Genomic DNA, 19,707 nt, shown 5'->3' on the forward strand with positions numbered 1-19,707 from the left:
ATAAATAAATAAATAAATAAGTAAATAAATAAATAAATAAATAAATAATAAATAAATAAATAAATAAATAAATAAATAAATAAATAAATAAATAAATAAATAAATAAATAAATAAATTTTTATACCCACGAACAAACAACTAACGGTTAGGGTAAGAATACCGAGAGGCCCCGTAATACTTGTACATGCTGAGGACGGCGGCTGCAGCGCGATGCTTTCAAAAAGGGTATTTTCGAACATCACCGACGACTGTACGCGTCTTTGCACGTTGCTTTCCTCGAATCGCGAGGCGGCGAGTATGGAAATCTAATCAGTTACGGGCATCACTCTCAGGCGGGGCGCTAATCCCCTCAGCGGGGGTGATTAGGGCTTCCCTGATATCGCGGATTAGGTACCGGTTCATCGCGGTAGTTCGACCGGCTACGAGTTGCTGTTGGGTGGTGTTAACCATACACGCAACTGTCCAAATTCATTCTTAGAAATCAATCAATCAATCAATCAATCAATCAATCAATCAATCAATCAATCAATCAATCAATCAATCAATCGTTTATTAATCGTTACGTGAATGAAACAATCATGTAAGGCCAAGTAAAATCATGTCATGTTACCACTAAGGCGGATAAATGAGCAGCTAAATGCGGAGACATATATTGAAAAGATTTGCAGAGACAAGCGGGTACAGTTTTGCTGGCTCAGATAACTCCCTAAAAGAAGCAAGCAAGTAAACACATCGACTGACCGAGTGCGTCAGGAAAGGCGGGCAGGAAAGTCCGAGCAGGGCTGCCCCTAGATGAGGTCCATTTGGATATTCTCTATGAGCATCCCCCCTCCCTCCGTGTTGCACGCTGTGCCCGCGTGCGGGTACACAGGCTCCCTCTACCAGCGCAGCTCGGGGATTCAAAGAGAGCCGTTTGTTTTGATGGCCTCGCATTACAGATGCTTTGCGCATGGTTGGGCTTCGATGCTCGAGGGTTGCCACCGACGATGCTGCGCTTGTTTTTTTTTTTTGTGCGTGGTGTATGCACGGTCGTATGTTTTCAAGTGCCTTCGAGCCTCCCACGGCCGTCTTTGTTTGTTCTCGTGTTTTTATATTTCAATGAAGGCCATAACGCCCATCGTCCTCCAAGCAGCTGAGTGCGTGTGCTAGGGATTCTAAGGCTTTATAGAGTCTGCGTCCTAAATTGGACACCGTGGCACGGAGCGCTCCCTGAAGGGATCTGTGCGGAGTTTCTCAGCCCGAGAGTTATGCGGTGATCTTGAATCGCAATTCCGTATCTCAGTTGGCTGCCAAATAGTTTGGAGAATGAGATGGCGATTGGCGCAAGTGATTTGGGAATCAGAGTGCGGATCTATAAATTTTTTATGTACTTTGGATTCTAGAGGTATCAGGCATGATGGTGAACTTGCCTCAGGATGTGGTTCGGGAAGTTCGGAATTCAGATTGAAGTCAGCGCACAATTGCAATGGTGGTGAACCTAACCTCGACATAATGTTAGTTGACCTTCATTATATTTTCAATACCTGCCCATCAAGATTTAACTCAGAACTGGTAAGCTTCTCTACGGGGAAATAAAATGAATGAGGAGTTCTCAAGTCACTTTTTTGGTATGCAGACCACTTTGTTATGAGAGCAGTGTAAAGTTGTCACGTCGAATATATTTTGAATGAAATAGGCATAGTAGGACAACGAACTGAAACAGAAACAATTTGGGCAATTTAGTGCTGGCATCAAGAATGTAGAACTCCAACATTACGTCAACTAGAAGTTCAACTGAAGCTTGCTGGAACTTTGAGCTGCTCGGTTATAGTAATGTGCATGCCGTATGATTAGACCTACAGGTTGCATGGTTCTTGTCGCCTTTTGCCATGTACAATCCCTCCACACTGTTCATGCTTTCCGCAACTGCGTCACGATCACAATGGCGTTTTTCTGCTTTGTAGAGTACAAGAGACCAGCATAAGGCATTATATTTTTGCGCGAAAGGACAGAAGGGACGAATGCGCACCTCAGAGAACAGCAATCAGACTTTTGCACGTTCATGTGAGATGAGTTCAGCGACTCTCGATTAAACATAGTGGTGAGCGCAATTTATCCTCGGCGTGCTTACTCATGTTGATTCGAATCAATTGAATCCAGTTCGTGTTACTTTCGAGTCCACATCACGTACAGTTCGCGTCCAAATTTTCGGCGTGGACAGATTGAGGCATCCAGTTCGCGAGCCTTGTTGAAGGTCACAGGTATAGACAGCAGCATGCCCCATTTTTCGTGTGTTGTACTGAGTTTCGCGCTGTTTGCTGTGGTATGAGTTAACCTCTGGCCAAATTCGCGTGGGTGTGTTCCCTGATGGGTCCCTAATTGAGATTCGCGCAGTTGCCATATAAGCTACTTCCAATATTTTTTGAAAACACTGGCCTTCAGGGGTAGCCGAAGGTGGCTCAAGCCTTTCTTCACGACAGGGCAGAGGCGGAGCGATTGCTGACATAATTATCATGCGTCTAATGCCATCTCGACTACCAACGACTCTCACTGTAAAAAGCTTGTCCCATGATTAGATCACCACCACAATCAGAATCATGATCTCTGTCGGCACCATCTTTGGCACCACGACACCGTCGCCACCACATTCGTAGACTCCCCCCCCCTTCCTCTCCGCACCACCACCACCGTAATATCACCGTCGTCATCAACACAACACTACCACTCCCAGCCATTAACCTCGTTTTAGTTTACTGCTATTGAGTGAAAGACAGCCTTACCATTCAATCCTACCGTCATTCTCAGAGAAGATAAGAGATAAGGAAGGACAGAGGAGTTGCCGGTTGGCGACCGTACACTGGACGGATTCGTTGAAGTGATTCCCCTACAGAGATTCCACCGGTCTGGTTTCCTATTGGAACCTAGTAAATGAGAAACACTTCGAGACGCTACAGATTACTGGGCAAAGTGAAAATCGCCGTCTGCGTTAGTTTTCAAAAGAAGCATGTCGAAATAGAGGCGCTGGGTCATTCCCGTAAATCCTGCGTTGTGGGTATATTGGAAAAAGAAAGCGTTACTAGTTTTGCAAGCGCCTTTTCTCGGAAAGTCCATCCAACATTTCCACCGGGAAAATAAATCCTGACAATGGCCTGGAGAGCTCAGCCAGATAGAACTTGACCTTGAGGCAGCGCGAGTTCACCTAATATAACTGAATTGTTCGTTTGCGAAACAACCTCCACTCCCCCCCCCCCCCCTCCACACCCACACCGCCAGCCTAAATTTAAACTGCCAGAGCGTGTCGAGCGGCGTGGGCTGACGAAATCTCCAAAAGCCGTTCGGAAAGGAAAACTATAAGCTTAAAGGGACACTGAGGAGAAATTGAAGTTGGCTTGTATCGACAGAATACCAGCTCCTGATTACAAAAACGCCACTCATACTGACAACAAAGCTCTTTTAACGTAGAAAAGAGCAAGAACCAAAATACAGGTATCGCCGCCACAGGCCAAACTCGCAAGTACAAGCGTGATGAGATCATAGGACAAAGCAGCGTTGCTAGAACCAATGGTTCTAGCAACACCAGGAACCGAGAAACCATGCATCACTGAGGCGCAGCCAATTCATGCACAAATCTCCTTGACGTCGCCAGATGGCGCCACGTGCCCGGCTGCTACGCGCGCTCCTGAAGCATCGGGACAAATCAGCGCCTGTTTTCCGGCGGTAGGCGGGCTCCCGGTATTCCGCTAGCGGTAACAAGGTACACGGTATGCTAAAGGCGTCTATTTGCGAGAACTTCGTTGACGACTTCGAGAACGAGATCCATCGTAACGCTGGCAAAACGCCAGTGCAAACGTAATCGAAGCGACTGTAGCGACGGCCGCAATAGCCGATAGATGCCTTCAACGTGCGGCCGGCGGTAGCTTTCTTTTCGGCTGCTGCTAGGCCGCACTGCTGGCAGCCAGAAATCACGGAGTCTGCGTTACGTCATGTGCACGTCATGTTTACGTCTCTTAGTCCTCTGTCGTCATAGACGAATCCCAAGTTTGAATCAGAGCGGCGGGAAAAACTTTTTCAACTTCGAATCCAAATTTCTTAGAAATAAATGCATCTTTCGCTGCCGGCCAAGTGGCAACAAAGCCATGACATGCCGAACTATCGGATTTTACTATAAAAAAAATATTAATAGTGCTCTCCTCAGTGTCCCTTTAAATTTAGCGTCAGAGAAAAGCCATTTAAAGTTGCGACTGTTGGGAAACTGTGACACAGCGGGGTTTCAGGCTTCTGTGCTTGAGGTGTACGTACAAAGAAACCCAGGGCACCAACAAATGAAGAGATAAGCCTGCTCTCTCCTCTGCCCCCTCTCCAAACCCTCCAACCTCTCCGAACTGGCAATATGTTAAAACACGATCAATTCGTCCCAAGAAGAGACATTCAAGAAAGAGTTCGAATGTGAAACTGCAAGTGTTTGAATTTCCAGCGGCGAACCTTGGATATCACGTCCAACACCACTGCCATCATGATCATCAGCACCACCACCACCATCATGTCCGTCATCAGCAGCGTATGTCTGAAATTACAAAAATAGTCGTACTGTTGCTGGAAGTCCCTAGCCGCGCATACTTACGACAAAGGCAAAATTTTTGCGCATGCGCGAAGAATGCAACAGATTAAAGGTCTATTTAGCGCACATTGCTCCATGCTTGTCTTGAATGCGCGGCGTAGAACGCACAAGGGCGAGTAACCACGAACGATGCGTCCTTATCGTCCGTGTTCCTCTTCCGTGCATCTTTTCAGCGGCACATTCATGATGAGATCAGCAGATGGCGCTTAAATGCATCGTTTGGGCGCAGTCTCGCACCCACCCGTCAAAATGGTAGGGTCACAGATCATCATCATAATCATGTTACCAGGTTTTGCATGACACGGGTCTCAATGTGTGCTCATAACAAAATACAGGAACCCAAGAGTTTCGTTTCCCAGCGAACCACACTGCACTTCTACGGCGGCTACAAAAATGAATATAGCAGCCGCATTATGACTGGTCCTAAAACTCGTGCTGTGGAATCCGGAGCTAACGCGTCCCCAAGGGCTCTTTACACCTCTCAAACTTCAGCCACGAGACCGCCATGCGGTCGTCACTCTGCTATGGCCTCAGATACTCTGCGTCTGTTCCACAGAATGCAACCACTGCTGCGAGTGATCCATTTTAGCTGCATGCTCGTTCACCAGATAGGGCAGGCTATATATGGTCTGATGGTCCGGCATACCCGCTCACCAGATACGGCAAGGTATAGCCTGCCACCTTTAGCGGCATGCCCGTTCACCGGACACGGGAAGGCTACAGACTGCTGCCTTTTGCGGCATATTCCTTCATCAGACCCGGCAAGACTATAGCCTGCTACCTTTAGCGGCTTCCCCGTTCAGCGGATACGGTGAGGCTATAGAGTGCTACTTTTGGCATCGTGCCCGTTCACCAGATGCGGCAGGCTATAGCCTGCAATATCCGGTGCATAGCCTTCAATTCCTCCAGCCCCGGTTACCGGCGCCTTTGCCGTCGGTGATCATCGAGTAGAGCAGGTCTTTTTCTGTCTAAAAGCGTCAAAGCACGCGCCCGTCTTCAATGATCGGACCGCGCTGGCACAGAGATAACACTACGCTCAATTTGTTCAGCGACCTTCGTGTGTCAGCTGAAGCCCGTTAATCGCGGGTGGCTATAGATAGGCTTGGGGCCTCATCACTGAATGCTGCCAATTTTCCGATCACTGCCGATCGAATTTCTCGAGACGGCCTGAAACGACGGCTTTCTCGGAACGCGGTGCAGTGATTACTTTCCGCTCACCCTTAGGTTTAATTAGAGACTCGCCGAACCAACGAAGCTGTTGCTCTTGTTACTTGTGCTTCGTTCCCGTGATCGCGATCGACCTATTGCCCTCCCATTCCCTCAAATTTCGCTGAAACCTCTCTCACTCTCTCCCCTCGTTGTAGCTCGGTGCGGCCGAGGTGTGATCACCCGGGAGGCACTTTCGCGTACCGAGGAATGTCCGCGGAAATTCTTTTCTTTCCTGTGAGGCCTGCACGACTGCGCAGACCGATTGGACGATCCGCCTCTTAGGCCTACTGGGCTAAAGAAACCAAATAATCGATTCCTTACTTCACTAGGCTCTATATGTTGGCAGACCGTACTTAAACGAAGGCGATTTCTGCGTCATATAATGACTGAGTACATCTTGGCTCGTTTCGTGAATGTAAATAAATAAATAAATAAATAAATAAATAAATAAATAAATAAATAAATAAATAAATAAATAGAGACGTAAATAGATCATCATTTCAGTTGATGGTCTATTTCCTATTTCCTTGATGACAATTTCCTTCTAAGAAACTGCCCGTTCAAACCTTGCCTCACGGCTCAGTAAGTGCGAACGCGACAACCACATGCTATGATTCTGCCAGCAAAGCTACACGCTTTTTGTTCTTATTTTCTTCTCACTTTATTCCGCAGCAATTAACCGAGGTTCTGACTTTCTTATTGTGCGGTTAAGGTTTCTGCGCACTCGTTGGACGGTTACCTCTGTGTAAAGCGAGTTTCAGCGGCAGCTGTTTGTGGCAGTGATTATAATATGTTGCATTCATTATTATTCATTATTAGTCTTCTCTGGTGGAGTGCTCGTGACGTCACTATGCTGTCATTTATGACGTCACTGTGCTCGTACTTCCCAACGTGGCACGCTGACTCGGCGCGTTGCATTGGCGTCATGCGTGACCTCACTGCATGTTGACCAATCAGCGTAGCGCGTTACATTGACGTCATGCATGATGTAGCTACATGCTGAGCAGTTAGCGTGGGGTGGTGTTAGGCCATTGCTAACGCCGACTCCAATTACCCGGGAAACGTGTTCTTAACAGCTGTTGCTGTACAAATCTACTGTATGAACCGAAGGCTTAGAAGCGATATTAAGGATATTATTCGCAGTTACTAGAGAAAACATATCCATCCGTCAAAGAAAAGCATTAAGTCCGCTTAGCTCCCCCATCTTCGTTTGTTTCTGCTAACCTGCAGATATCGGCCAGTGCACTGAACGTTACTTGTGTTCTTAAGATGTGTGAGTTGGTCCAGATATGCTCTTTCGCACTGCTCACAAAAATAACCATTTTGAGTTCTCAAAATTTTAAATATATGAAGCTCGAACTGCCCACAGAGTATATAAGCGTTCTTAAATTGTAAAGTGAGGGTCAAGCAGAATCCTTTGCGGCAACTGGTACGATGTCCGAAACGGCTCCTTTATGTGCCATGTATGCATTCATGCAGTGTGTTAAAAAAAAAGAAAAGGTGAAGGGGGCAGTCTGTGCCAGGCGTTACTTCCAACTTGTAAGCTTCGTCATGCGACGACAAATAAAAAAAAAAGAACGACATGCGCAAGTCTTGGAGTGCCATGTTTCCCGTCTGGGCCTTCCCGGCGGGCACCGACATCTAATATGCTGACCAACAGTAGCACAGAAATCCCCCGAGGCAACGAGAGGCGTCCGGCCGGAGCAAAGCGAACAGCTCCGCAAGGAACAGCTTCGCAAAGCTTCCTTTGCACCCTAACGCCTTCTCCCCACTTCCCTACAGCAGCAATCAACCAAAGGGAAAAGCCGGCTGGGCGGGCTCGTAGACGGGAAAACAATAGACGAACCGGAACTGAAGACGTCTTGGAAGAGATACTCGGGAGCAAAGACAAAGAGGAGAGCAAAGGAAACAAAAAGGGGACGGCACAAAGGAAGCGTGGAGTGAGCATTTGCAGCGTGGTGCTTCAAAAAGCCATCCGGCGCGACGCGCAAGAAAAAGGGAAGGCGCTTCCCGAAACGGGGGTGGCAACGGTCATCGCTCAAAGGACCGGGCACGCACGACGGCGGTGATTAATTTCAGGACGCCGCAATTGGGCGCTCGCTCGCTCGCCCGCTCGCCCTCCCCGTGCATGGGTTGCAGGGAAATCAAGAAGGGACAAGAAAGGGAAAAGGGGGCGGATTAATGGGGAATAGGGAAGAAGAGAGGAAGTGGTGCCTAGAACTAACGCTGGTAGGGAGAGGGAAACCGGGAAAAAGGGGAGCTGAACGATGGCGAAAAGGGTAGGAAAGAGGGAATGAAACGGATTTGTGAGCGAGCAGTAGTGGGGAGAACGAAGGCAGGGAAAAGGGTGCGGAGGAATAGGGAATAGAGAAGAGTTGCGGGAATGGACTCTAGAGCAGAGCGCAGGCTAAAAGGAGAAAGGGGGCTTCGGAACGATGGGAAATGCGAGGGAAAGGGTAAAGTAAACCGTTTCGAGAGCGAACGCAAGCAGAAAGGGAAGCTAGGGAAGGCGTCTGCAGAGCGATGAGGAGTAAAGGAGGGGGAAGGACGAAACGGTTTCGGGAGTGAGCGCTGGCTCCAGCCGGCCCATCGTTGTCGTCGGGAAAAAAAAGGGAGTCGCGAACAGGACCAGCGCAAACAAAGAGACTCCGGCGAGCCACGCTCACATCGATCCTCCCTCAAAAGCAACGCCGCGCCCCTTCCCGCCATTTCACCGTTTCTTTTTGGCACTCGCTACTACTACCCGTAGTATCCATTCCATGCGTTTTTCCTCTTTTTTTTTCTCCACTGGAAACAGTTTATCGCCGTCCTCAGTGTCCCTATTATCTTTCTGCGTTCTTCCCTTGCCCGCTTCACGCTGTTCTCTTTGGCAAGACTCATTTTGGCACCGTGGTGTGAATGGTCGGATGTTTTCGGGTTTCTATTTTCGTACCGGTTCTTGAAACCCGGTGGTCATTGTGACGCGGGATTCGTTTGTGCGGGTCACGGCATTGTCAAGGCGATACGACTGCAAGAAAGTTCGACGCATCTGCACCGTTTCAGGCTTAAAACTGTTGTGTAAAATGCACAGGCACAACCACGACTTTGTTTTCTAGCATGCTATGTGTACATTTCAGAACGTAGAAGTATGTTTGAGCACATTAAAAAAAAACAAAGAATAGGACAGCATTAATTACTTTTACGTTTTAGGCTGTTTATTGTTGGGCCGTTGGGTTCTGTAAACTAAAATGTCGAAGGCGTGATTATATTAGCGCTGCCTAAAGAGCTAAAATAAGGTTCTATAATCGTGCGCTGGTAGTTGTGCACAGCTGGAAGAAAATGTAAACGAACTGATTAACATGTCAAAATTTCCCGAACACGTCATTCAAGTGAACCGACATGAACATGAGCTATATAGCTGAAGAATAAGTGTTGAGCCTCGTTGCCGTGTAATATGATGTAATAGTAGTGTTTAAACTTAAACTTTGGTTCACATTACCCGAAGTACATTGCGTTAAGATGCCGCCTAACTCACTAAACGTGGGTCGTTCAAACAACTGCTCGCGATTAATCGTGAGCGCAATCTCAGCTATGGCGTTTCCGTCTTTTGCCTGCAGTAAAACGAGTCCGACAAAACGAGTTGGCTGATGGGACCAGTAGAAGACGTGTCCTTTGATGCAGAGATCCGAAGCCTTTAACAGTGACATCATACTCTTCAGACTTTCATGCGCTCAGTCATACACATCGCATACTTTCACATCTCTCATATATATATATATATATATATATATATATATATATATATATATATATATATATATATCCGTTCAGCACTTTGGCCGCTCTGCATTTTATTTGGAGACGCAAACACTGCTCTCGGTAAAAATGACATATGTGCAACCTCGGGACACTGATATCGCTTAATTTAGGTTGACTTAGTATTCCCTTTAGTGCCTTTTTCAATTATCAAGCCCGTAGGTCGACGCCTCCTGTCATTCACAAAGCACTCCGTTCTCTTTCTAGGCCGCTCATTCCTTTCCTTTCCTTTTTTCCTCTCGGAGAGATAGAAAGTCCGAGCGCGCTTAGGCTGCACTGTATAGTTTCGATCGCGCGCGATATATACGGAAACGGAGAGCGATTCCTTCGGGGGTCCCGAATGAAAGAAAGAAGAATAGAAAAGTGATAAAACTGATATCCATCAACGGTCGTCCGAGAGCACGCCAAGTGGGCATTACGCTCCCGGTCACGTTCTTGTCTATAGATATCCCTGGGCCTGTCGTCCTTCGTCCCTCAGAAAGGACTGCTGCTGCTTCTTCCGGGGGTTCGAGAACCGGCGTGACCTAAGAGAAAAAGTGTGGCGCCCCCTATGGGCTGCCCGCGTATTCGTATATACGCGGAGGAGGCAGTTTGTTTCTTCGGTGCGGGTGCGGTGCATACAAACTGCGCCCGAGAAGGATCGAGTGCGCGCGTAAAAGCTATCGAAGAGACGTGCCTGTTCTGCGCATGCGCCGTCCGGAAAAAAAGAAAGACGATGAAAAATGTAAAAAAAAAAGCGGGTGAAAAAACCGAACTGCGGTTGCGAGAAGAGACACCTCCCGGTCGCGTCCGAGTTTATAATGCGGCTTTTTTTTTCCGACGCTTTTCAGCACTTTTGAGTGGGGTGTTTGGTTTCAGCTAGACACTAACTCGGCGGCGGTATCTCGTGACTTATGCCGCTGTGACGTGCGTGGGATTTTGCGTGAGAAGAAGAAATTGCTTGCGGACCCCGTATTTCAAGGCGTTATGTTTATTATCACCGTATGCAATAAAGTTATCCAGTAAAGCATTTCTTTATGCAGTAAAGCAGCAGGCAGTAAAGAGAATGCAAGATAACCGCTGGTCCTTAAGGCTAACGGAGTGGATTCCAAGAGAAGGCAAGCGTAGCAGGGGGCAGCAGAAAGTTAGGTTGGCGGATTAGGTTAAGAAGATTGCGGGGACACGGTGGCCGCAGTTGGCGAAGGACATGGTTAATTGGAGAGGCATGGGAGAGGTCTTTGCCCTGCTGTGGGCGTAGTCATGCTGATGACGATGACTAATAGCAAGGAGTGGTTAGAAAGTTTATAGTTAGCTGACAGTTAATTGAAAATTAAATAATCCGTGTGATTACAGCGGCAAATCCCACTCTTCATTGTTATCGTGCCGCCGCGGTGGCTCAGCGGCTATGGTGCTCGGCTGCTGACCCAAAAGACGCGGGTTCGATCCCGGCCGCGGCGGCTAGAATTTCTTTGGAGGAGAAATTCTAGAGGCCCGTGTACTGCGCGTTGTCAGTGCACGTTAAAGAACCCCAGGTGGTCGAAATTTCCGGAGCCCTCCACTACGGCGTCTCTCATAGCCTCAGTCGCTTTGGGACGTTAAACCCCATAAACCAAACCAAACCAAACCATTATTATCGTCGTATTAGTTTTTGTATGGACGTAGAACATACCTGTTGTTAGACGAGGCGAACGTCTTGTGTATACGCGCCTACTGGGCCCAGGCAAGATTCCCGGTGTACAAATATACTAGAAAGATTGAGCGTGTAATCGAAAAAGAAAGAGAATAGGGTAATTATTAGAATGAGGCGATCTTGAGTGGACAGCTGGAGATCTTGAGTGAATGAGTGGACAGCTGGAGAAAAGCAGAGGAGGAGCGCGGCGAATACTCAAGGTTGACAACTAGAAGTCACTACATCGTACTCAACCAGCGGTGAGCTAAGTATGCTCGACTAAATACGGTTGCCAGTCCATCATACCTAGAGGAAATCTCCTAAAGAAGTTTCAGCGAAAGCTGCGTCCGGGTGCGTGCGGAAATGTCATTACTCCCTTAATTTGCATGAGGTTCGCTCCTGAAATACTTAAAAAACACTGGCTTGAGCACCATACTATGAGCTTTATGCGTGCATCGTGTGTACTCACAGAGTAACGGCTTCCGCGGAAACGTTCCATACTGTTCTCTGATCTTCCATTCCTTTTAACTATTTCTTTAGCTTCATTAATCCTCCTCCCCACGTGTAGGGTAGCTAACCTGGCACTGCTTAGTTAACCTCCCTGCCTTGCCATTTCCAGTCGAAAACACAAGAGGGAAATTTCTGTCTTCACAACAATTTTTTTTTAGTGTTTTTGACCAAGAAGTTGTAGTAGCAACAGAAATTTTTGTAGTAACAAAATAATTTTGCATAGTTACTACAGAAAAGTACCACAGAACTACAGACTACAGAAAAGTACTACAGAAAACGCTACAGTACTACAGAAAAATAGTACAAAATAACAGAAAAGTCTGTCTTTACGACAAAACAGAAAAGTCTGTCGTTACGACAAAACAACAGAAAAGTCTGTCGTTACGACAAAACAACCAAATAATTTGTCATATTCTTGAAACGGTTCTATCGTTTTTTTTTGACTGGGTTATTCTGTCTCTCTCTCGCTCCCTCTAGTCACAAAACATGGATTGATTTGTGGATCTCCACCTTCGACCACGACATAGTGCACACCTCTAGTATCCCCTGTGTTACCTTTACCGGCTATCGCTTATGAGAGACAATTTATTTTTGGCTAAGCACGGTTCTAATCTTTGCACATAGCTAGTTTATGAGTGTTCTTAAGCTCTTATCTGTCTCCCCCCCCCCCCCCCCCCCCCCTTCGTTTGCCACGCAGGAGAGGAGCTCGCGCGAGTCCACCCTGAGCTTCCGTCCCAGCCACGGCCTCTCGTACAACCACCACCCCCAGCAGCCGGGCCAGCCGCTGCCGCACCACGGCGGGGGACTGCAGCCGGGTCACCCGTTCGCGGCGGAGCGCCCCCAGCTGGAGCAACCGACGAGCCACACGCCGGGCCCCAGCCAGCCGGGGTCGGTGCACAGGCTCTCCTTTCCCCCCAGCGGCATCGAGAGACATCTGGCGCGGCTGCACAGGTGAGGGGATCTTAAAGGTACAGGAAGAGATCTCAAGGGCAAAGGAGACCTGAAAGGCACAAGAAATCTCAGTGGTACAGGGGACCTGAAGAGTAAATTGAATCCGAAGAATAGGAGGCATCTAAAGGCTGCAGAGAATCGCAAGAGTGCTGGGATCTCAATGGAACAGGTGATCTGAAGAGTACAGGGGATCTCAGTGATACCGCGAATGTCAAGGGTACAGAGGATATGAAGGGTAAAGACAATCAGAAAGGTAAAAGAAATCTCAGTGGTACAGGGTACTTGAATAGTAAATCGAATCTGAAGGGTAGGATGCATATGAAGGGTACAGATCACCTCAAGAGTGCAGGGGTCTCAATGAAAATGAAGATCTGAATAGTACACGGGATCTCAATGATACCGTGAATGTCAAGGATATAGGGGATCTGAAGGGTGAAGACGACCAGTAACGAACAAGAAATCTCAATGGTACAGGGTACCTGAATAGTAAATTCAATCTGAAGAGTAAGATACATATAAAGGGTACAGGGAATCTCAAGAATGCAGGGGTCTCAAGGAAACAGAAGATCTGAATAGTACACGGGATCTCAGTGATACCGTGAATATCAAGGGTACAGGCGATCTGAAGGGTGAAGACGATCAGAAAGATACAGGAAACCTGAATGGCACAGGGTACCTGAATAGTGAATTGAATCTGAAGGGTAGGAGGCATATAAAGGGTACAGAGCACCTCAAGAGAGCAGGGGTCTCAATGAAACAGAAGATCTGAATAGTACACGGGATCTGAATGATACAGTGAATGTCAAGGGTACAGGGGATCTAAAGGGTGCAGGAAATTTTAGTAAACAGAGGATCTGAAGGGTACAAAGAATGTCAATGGTACAGGGGACTCAAGGTAAAGATGAGCTTGATGGGCGCAGGGAATCTGTATAATAAACAGGATCTCAAGGATACAGAGGATCTAAAGGCGACAAAGGATTTAAAAGACACAAAAGAGTGTGACTTGAGACCCCTTCCGAAATTTCCTGTCTTGCTTTTTGTGGATCTCCACCTTGGAAATATCTCGCTGCTGTGAAAAAACAAGGGGCATCTACAAACGATACCGAAAGCGAATGGAAGCCGGAATGTGTTTATATTGCGCTTCGTCGGCCGCTTGTCCCCTGGCAGCAGCCGCAGGCGATTATATGATATATTATAACTGTCCCTTAAATATGATCATTCGAGGTAAAAAACTCCCTGACCTTCCTCCTTTCTCCAAGGTGAAGATTAAATCTTGAGAACACGAAGACGTTTCCTGATCATTATTGTAGAACCCGAAGAATAGAAAATTAGAACTGCGTGCCCTATCTTCTGAATGGTCAGGTCAGGCTGTTATGGTACTTATTTCCTTTGCCTTTGGTTCGACGAGCGTTTGAACATTTTCGACTGGTGCTTTCAACGGTGCAATGTATCAAAGGTCATTTTAGTTTAGTTAATCTCGGCCTAATTTGATAGTTCTAGCTATTCTTGTAAAAAAGAAAGGAGGAAAGAAAACTTTGCTACATCATATTTGGTGTTATTCTGGTGTGTGAGCTTGCCCGTGAGCCTCATAACGGGCGCCGGTAATCCACTGGTTCTCGTACCCATGGAGGACACGAGACTACATATGCCTCCATCACTCACTGCAGACATTACCTCCACCACGCCTACAGCTTACCACCTCGTAGGCTGACAGTTCAGGAGTCAAACAAATTGACACACTTGTTATCCCGGCCTGACTGTTCCTATACCGTTTATGCTTTGACCCCTCCTTCCCCAATCGCCCTTGGCCTTACACGAATGTGGAACATGCCCTTCTCACTTGTCCTACAGCCATCCATTCCCCATGCTACCCTAAACTCATTGTTCCCCGGGTATCACATCGACCAGTTTTTTTTTCTCCGCTTGGTAGAAGAGTACATATAAGCTCTTGCTGTGACTTTTAATAAAATAGAAAAATTAAGGTTAGAAATTATCGCACTCCATCATATGCAAGAAGACACGATTGCGGTTTCTGTGGAGGTGGTTCATTGTTTGTTTGTTTTTTCTCTCTGATTTTTCAGTACCACAAGCACCGACAACAGGAAGTCGTTTCCGCCGTGCCAGGTGAGTGGGAAGACGTTTGACGCTCATCTAAGTGATGCAAAACTGCAACGTGGTATGAACTGATCGAATAAAAAAATAACGTAGCCGTTGCTTCACTTTAACTCTACTGCCTTCACCGGAAGAAAAAGAAATGACAGAATACAGATTAATATAAATTGAGTTTTTTTCTCACTTTTCCTAACTATGCACGTTTCCCGTCTTGTACATTCGAATTTTGAGCACGAAGTGCCGGAAGCAGTTCCCGGTTTTCCCAAACACATTTCTATGTAGGTGAAATGCGATAACTGTGTACACCAATCAATCAATCGGTCGGTCGGTCGGCCGGTCGGTCGGTCGGTCGGTCGGTCAAACTTTGCTTCACACATTCAAGATAGAGATAGAACCAGCAGGTTAGTCTAATTCAAATGAAATCAAGTTAAATCAAAGACTATTTTCTTTCTAACGAAGAAAAAGTAAGCTGAAGAAAAAGGCGTGTGACGCCTGACGATGCCTCAGATCCTTGGTACAGTTTGTAGTCCTGTGCACTTAAAAAAGGAATTGCGTTACAGCGAAAGAAAGGTGCACAAACTGCTTCAAAAGTAGTCACAGGAGAGCAACAAGACATGACAAAATTACATTTCGTCTCTGTACAGACGAAATGTGATTTGCAATCCTTATCACTCTTGTGATCGGTCAGTCAATTGACAATCAATGATTCAATCTTTACATCACCGAATACAATCTTTACATCTCCCAAAGTTATTCTGATATTAACGGAGAGGTTTAGGGGCAAAATGCATTACTTGATTTTACAGGAGCGGGAATATATGTGGAAAAAATGAATATGCGAATATGCATTGTTGTTTCGTGTTACGTCCACGCTGGCTTCCAAGAGAAATTAGTCCAGAAAAGCGGGGCTAAGTACTGCCTTATGCAGGAGTGTTTACCAAGTCTTGTTTCAGCTAAGTTTCGTGTCCTTCAGTGGGGTTTTCACGTGGCATGTAATTGAATTCTCCGTGCCTGTGCAGGTTTCGGACACGGACTCCGGCTTGGGCCGCACCATAACCGCCGAGACGAGCGAGGAGAGCTTTGCCGGAGCCGTTGCTGCGCCCCAGGCGCCACCTACGCATCGCCTGTGCGGCGGATCCGTCTGCAACGGCATCTACCGAGGCAACGGCGCCGTTGCCAACCCTCCCGGCGCTGCTTCCCTGGGTGGCGGTGCGGACAACGTCCTCGACGATGGCCTCGCCCACGAGATGGCTTTGCTGCGCGTCGAGCTCGAGATTGTGCGATGGGAGTGCGAGAGCATCATCCGCCAGAAGAGGCGTCGCGACCAGGACCTGCTGGGCTCGTGGTCCAGGCGGCGTCGAGTCCTAGACTGGATGCAGCGGCACGACAGCAGCGACACGTCCTACGACCCTTCCACGCTGTCTTCCAACTCCGAAGACCGCCGCGAAGCGAGTCCGAGCCCAACGTCGTCCGTCGAGGCCCTGTGCAGTCGAACTCCGCCACCGTCTTGCGTAGGTACCGCTGACCCGTCGGCCATGGAGCATATTTACGAGGCCGTGGCCAGGAGTCCTTCGCCATTGTCTGCAGCGCTGGGAACGTCTTCGCCTCACGTTCGCTCTCAAAGCATGACTTTGAACAACAATCAGCCAACCAGTGGTCCCACGGGTCGGGTCCTCTCTCCAGAGCACAAGAGGTGCTCGTCAGCGAGTCCAGTGCGTCGGAAACTGCAGAATGCCGCTTTACCGGCCGTGCTGAGTCCCGTGAGGACGTACCGGTTCTCGTGCACCATCAATGAGACCCCGCCGGCAGGGGCATCTAGGGGCACGCGTTCGCCAAGCTGCTCCCCTGTCAGACACAGCGCGGCTTCGTTCAGACCCCGATGCAGTTCGAATCCGGTTCCCCACTCTGTTACCCCAGCCGCCGTACCGATAGTTACGTCGCGTACGGCGGGACAAATCAGCGACCTGTACAGGCGTCAGGACCACATCACTTCCTGCTTTCCCACTCAGAGCATCCCGGAGAGCCCATTGGCGCTTCACAGTACCAGCTCCAGCCCCATACCCGTCATGTACGACCGTTCTCCCGCATCGCCCGTGAGGTTCCAGGATGGAGGCGCCGTTTCCTCCCCATCCGGTCTTCGGCATCCAAGGCCTGCGAACGAGGACAAGCCCCGGCGGTGGTTCGACGGCATCCTCCAGGACACCTCCGCGTCGTACCAGCACGAACCTTCTCAGCTCTGCTCCTTCTACAGCCCTCAGAGACAGAATCCCAAAGCTGGAAGGTTGCAGCCCGTTTTCGAGGCCGAGTGCTACGGAGGTCCCAGAGGCGGAATCCTCGATCTCGACCTCGAGTTCGTCACCAAGGAGTACGAGATATTTCCGGCCGACGATAGCGCGGCGTGTCGCGATGATGGCAATGCTGCCGCTGGCGGTGGGGCTGCGCAGAGACCCAAGAAGACGCGCCGCCAGATGAGGAAGGAGCGCGCCATGCAGATCGCTCGCACCAGGGCGGACACGACCACGTCTACCGACTCGGACGCCACGCTCAAGCATCACCACAGCGGATGCCACGCTTGCGCCCGTAGCCGCAAAAAGGGGGCGTCGCAGGCGCACAGGTCACCGTCTAAGCAGGACACCACCGCCACAGCTGCGCAGAGTCGCAAGCCGATGAACCGTGATGGTCTTCTCGCAGGCGCCACTGACTACATGCTCTGAGTCAAGGTCGTTGCCTAGGGCATATTCTATATGAACTTCGCCTCGCAGATTCCGTGCACCAGAGTGGAATTGGAAGCGACTTTGCAAAATTTAGCCGGCTGCTACGTCCGACGGACTAAACTTATTCTAGTGCTAAAACCTAAGGCTGTTAACCAGCAGTCATGGTTCATAAGTTGGCATTCTTCCACCGCTACAGGCAGCGGAGAAAAGAGAGCAAGGAGAAAAGAGCAGAGCCACCAGAGAACTAGGAGAAACTTCAAGGAAGGTCCTGTGCTGTGGCTTCTCCTTTGACCTTGATCACTTTCTCCTGCGTTGCCTGAAGTGATGGGACCTATACGGCTGTGTCAAATGGGGAGCGTTAGTTGTTCTCCGGTATCTGCGCGGAATTCATGGAGGTTTGTCAGTCTTACTAAACGTTCGGCATCAGTTCACATTGCTGTCTGATTCCTGCGGTAGTTCATCGAACCTATTTACCAAGGGGGTCGTCCTCGCAAGTTCAACTGATTTCCACACGTATGCAGCGGGTGCTGAGTTCGATGACCATAGAGGTCACGAGAATGACTTCTCGATGGGCGGGTGTTGAAAGCTGTTGTCGTTTAATGGTGAAAGTAGATGCCGGCGAGGACACGAACAATTTTGACCTCCTCCACACAGCCTGCGGCCCGTACCCCGTACATAAATCTAAAACTTAACACTGACAGTGACTTTGCATCATATTTACTCCGAGAAGTAGAAACTCGAAACTAACTGCATCTTTGCTTTGATAGAAAGGACACTGGGCGGTACCGAAGCTGAAACTTGTTAGGCGAATGACTGCAATTCTATGCCAGGCGTGAAGAGGTCTCTAACTCTTTATTTGGCGTACATAAGTCGGAGAGTTTCCACAACTGCGCACGGAATTGGTGAGGCGGAGCTATTTCAGCACTCCATTAGTCTTACATAGGGACCACCGTTTTACGAAGTTCTCTCGTGGCGACCGTGTTGCGATGGAATATAGTATTCATCGCTGGCTGTTCATGTCGCCACAGGCACTTCTTTGAAGAAGCGAATGAAGCGACTAGCTTTGAGTGCAAGAATGTGTAACGCGTTTGACATTGTGTGCACGCACTTCTAACACTCGACGCTCCTTTAATAGATACAGAAGCTCGCAAATCAGCTCGAAATGCAAGTTAATGCGCTGCAAGGAAAAATGCTGCGCTTCGACTTCAGTCGCGTTCGTGGCAGGCAGCAAGCAGTTTCTGTGCATGCGCTCCGCGAACCAAAAGAATACCTGTAGAAGAGATAGCGTCCTTTACCGTTTCCTCTCTTACTGGACAGTCCGTGAAAATGAGTAATTGGCTGGGTAGTTTTGAGCGAACTCTTGTAATAACGAACTAAGTTCATTCGGACTACCGCTTTTAACGAATTCTTTCGCCTTACCGGCATTACGAAGCTGGGTTCGTTGTAACTGCGCTTGCATTTTGCTTGAACACAAACGATATCGATTTTATTGTTCGCGCTTTTCTCCCGTCGATGTACCGAAGCTATACTCTAACCTAATCGTAGCAGCGAAAAAACTATAGACGGATACGACTCAAGAACGAAGCGGCTTTTCCCCCTCAAATAGGACCCCCTTTCCAGCCAATGGCGTCGGCTGATTCTCATGACCCTACTAGCGTGACAATGCAGGGAGCGGCGTGACAATGGAAGGAGGGGACTATCTCCTTTCATCTGCCATCCCCTGCATCGTCACACTAGCAGGGTCATGAGGATCGACCGACGCCATTGGCTGGAAAGGGGGTCCTATTTGAGGGGGAAAAGCCGCTTCATTCTTGAGTCGTATCCGACTATAACACCGGATAAGCGCAAGGTCCAACCCTTCTTCGTTTGCTTAGAGCCAGCAAGAGCGCTCGTTTATCCATATCGCTCTGGAGCGTAGACCATGCGGTAAGAAGTTTAGTACATCTATCCGCCAGTCACAAATGCCATCTTTAATTCGGTCGAAGGACGGTCAGCACATGGTTGTGTTTAGGAAAGCGTGTGTGCCGACACCAAAGGCTTGCACATGGCCTCATAATTTCGCCGCGGAGCTTAGGTTCACGAAGTTCTGAGTTGCTAACAAACACGGCACGCGCTTAGCGAAGCAGTGGCTATGTTTAAGTGCATATGTGACCTAAGCAGCTCGAAAAAC

At 48.4% G+C, this 19,707-nt stretch overlaps 1 protein-coding gene across 1 annotated transcript in view; it reads left to right on the forward strand.

The window, feature by feature from the left end:
- The window catches only part of LOC149335661 (uncharacterized), a 28,777-nt gene extending 9,700 nt beyond the window's left edge, over positions 1 to 19,077 (forward strand). Inside the window, exons 2-4 of the mRNA XM_089553854.1 lie at positions 12,458 to 12,711; positions 14,793 to 14,835; positions 15,843 to 19,077. Coding sequence (XP_089409980.1) covers positions 12,458 to 12,711; positions 14,793 to 14,835; positions 15,843 to 17,537 — 1,992 coding nt within the window. The 3' untranslated portion in view covers positions 17,538 to 19,077. The remainder of the gene's footprint in view (positions 1 to 12,457; positions 12,712 to 14,792; positions 14,836 to 15,842) is intronic.
- The last annotated feature ends 630 nt before the right edge of the window (positions 19,078 to 19,707 follow it).

This window comes from Amblyomma mixtum, chromosome 7, assembly GCF_055824585.1.
Source record: "Amblyomma mixtum isolate Tamu chromosome 7, ASM5582458v1, whole genome shotgun sequence".
In the NCBI taxonomy this organism is placed as follows: domain Eukaryota; kingdom Metazoa; phylum Arthropoda; class Arachnida; order Ixodida; family Ixodidae; genus Amblyomma; species Amblyomma mixtum.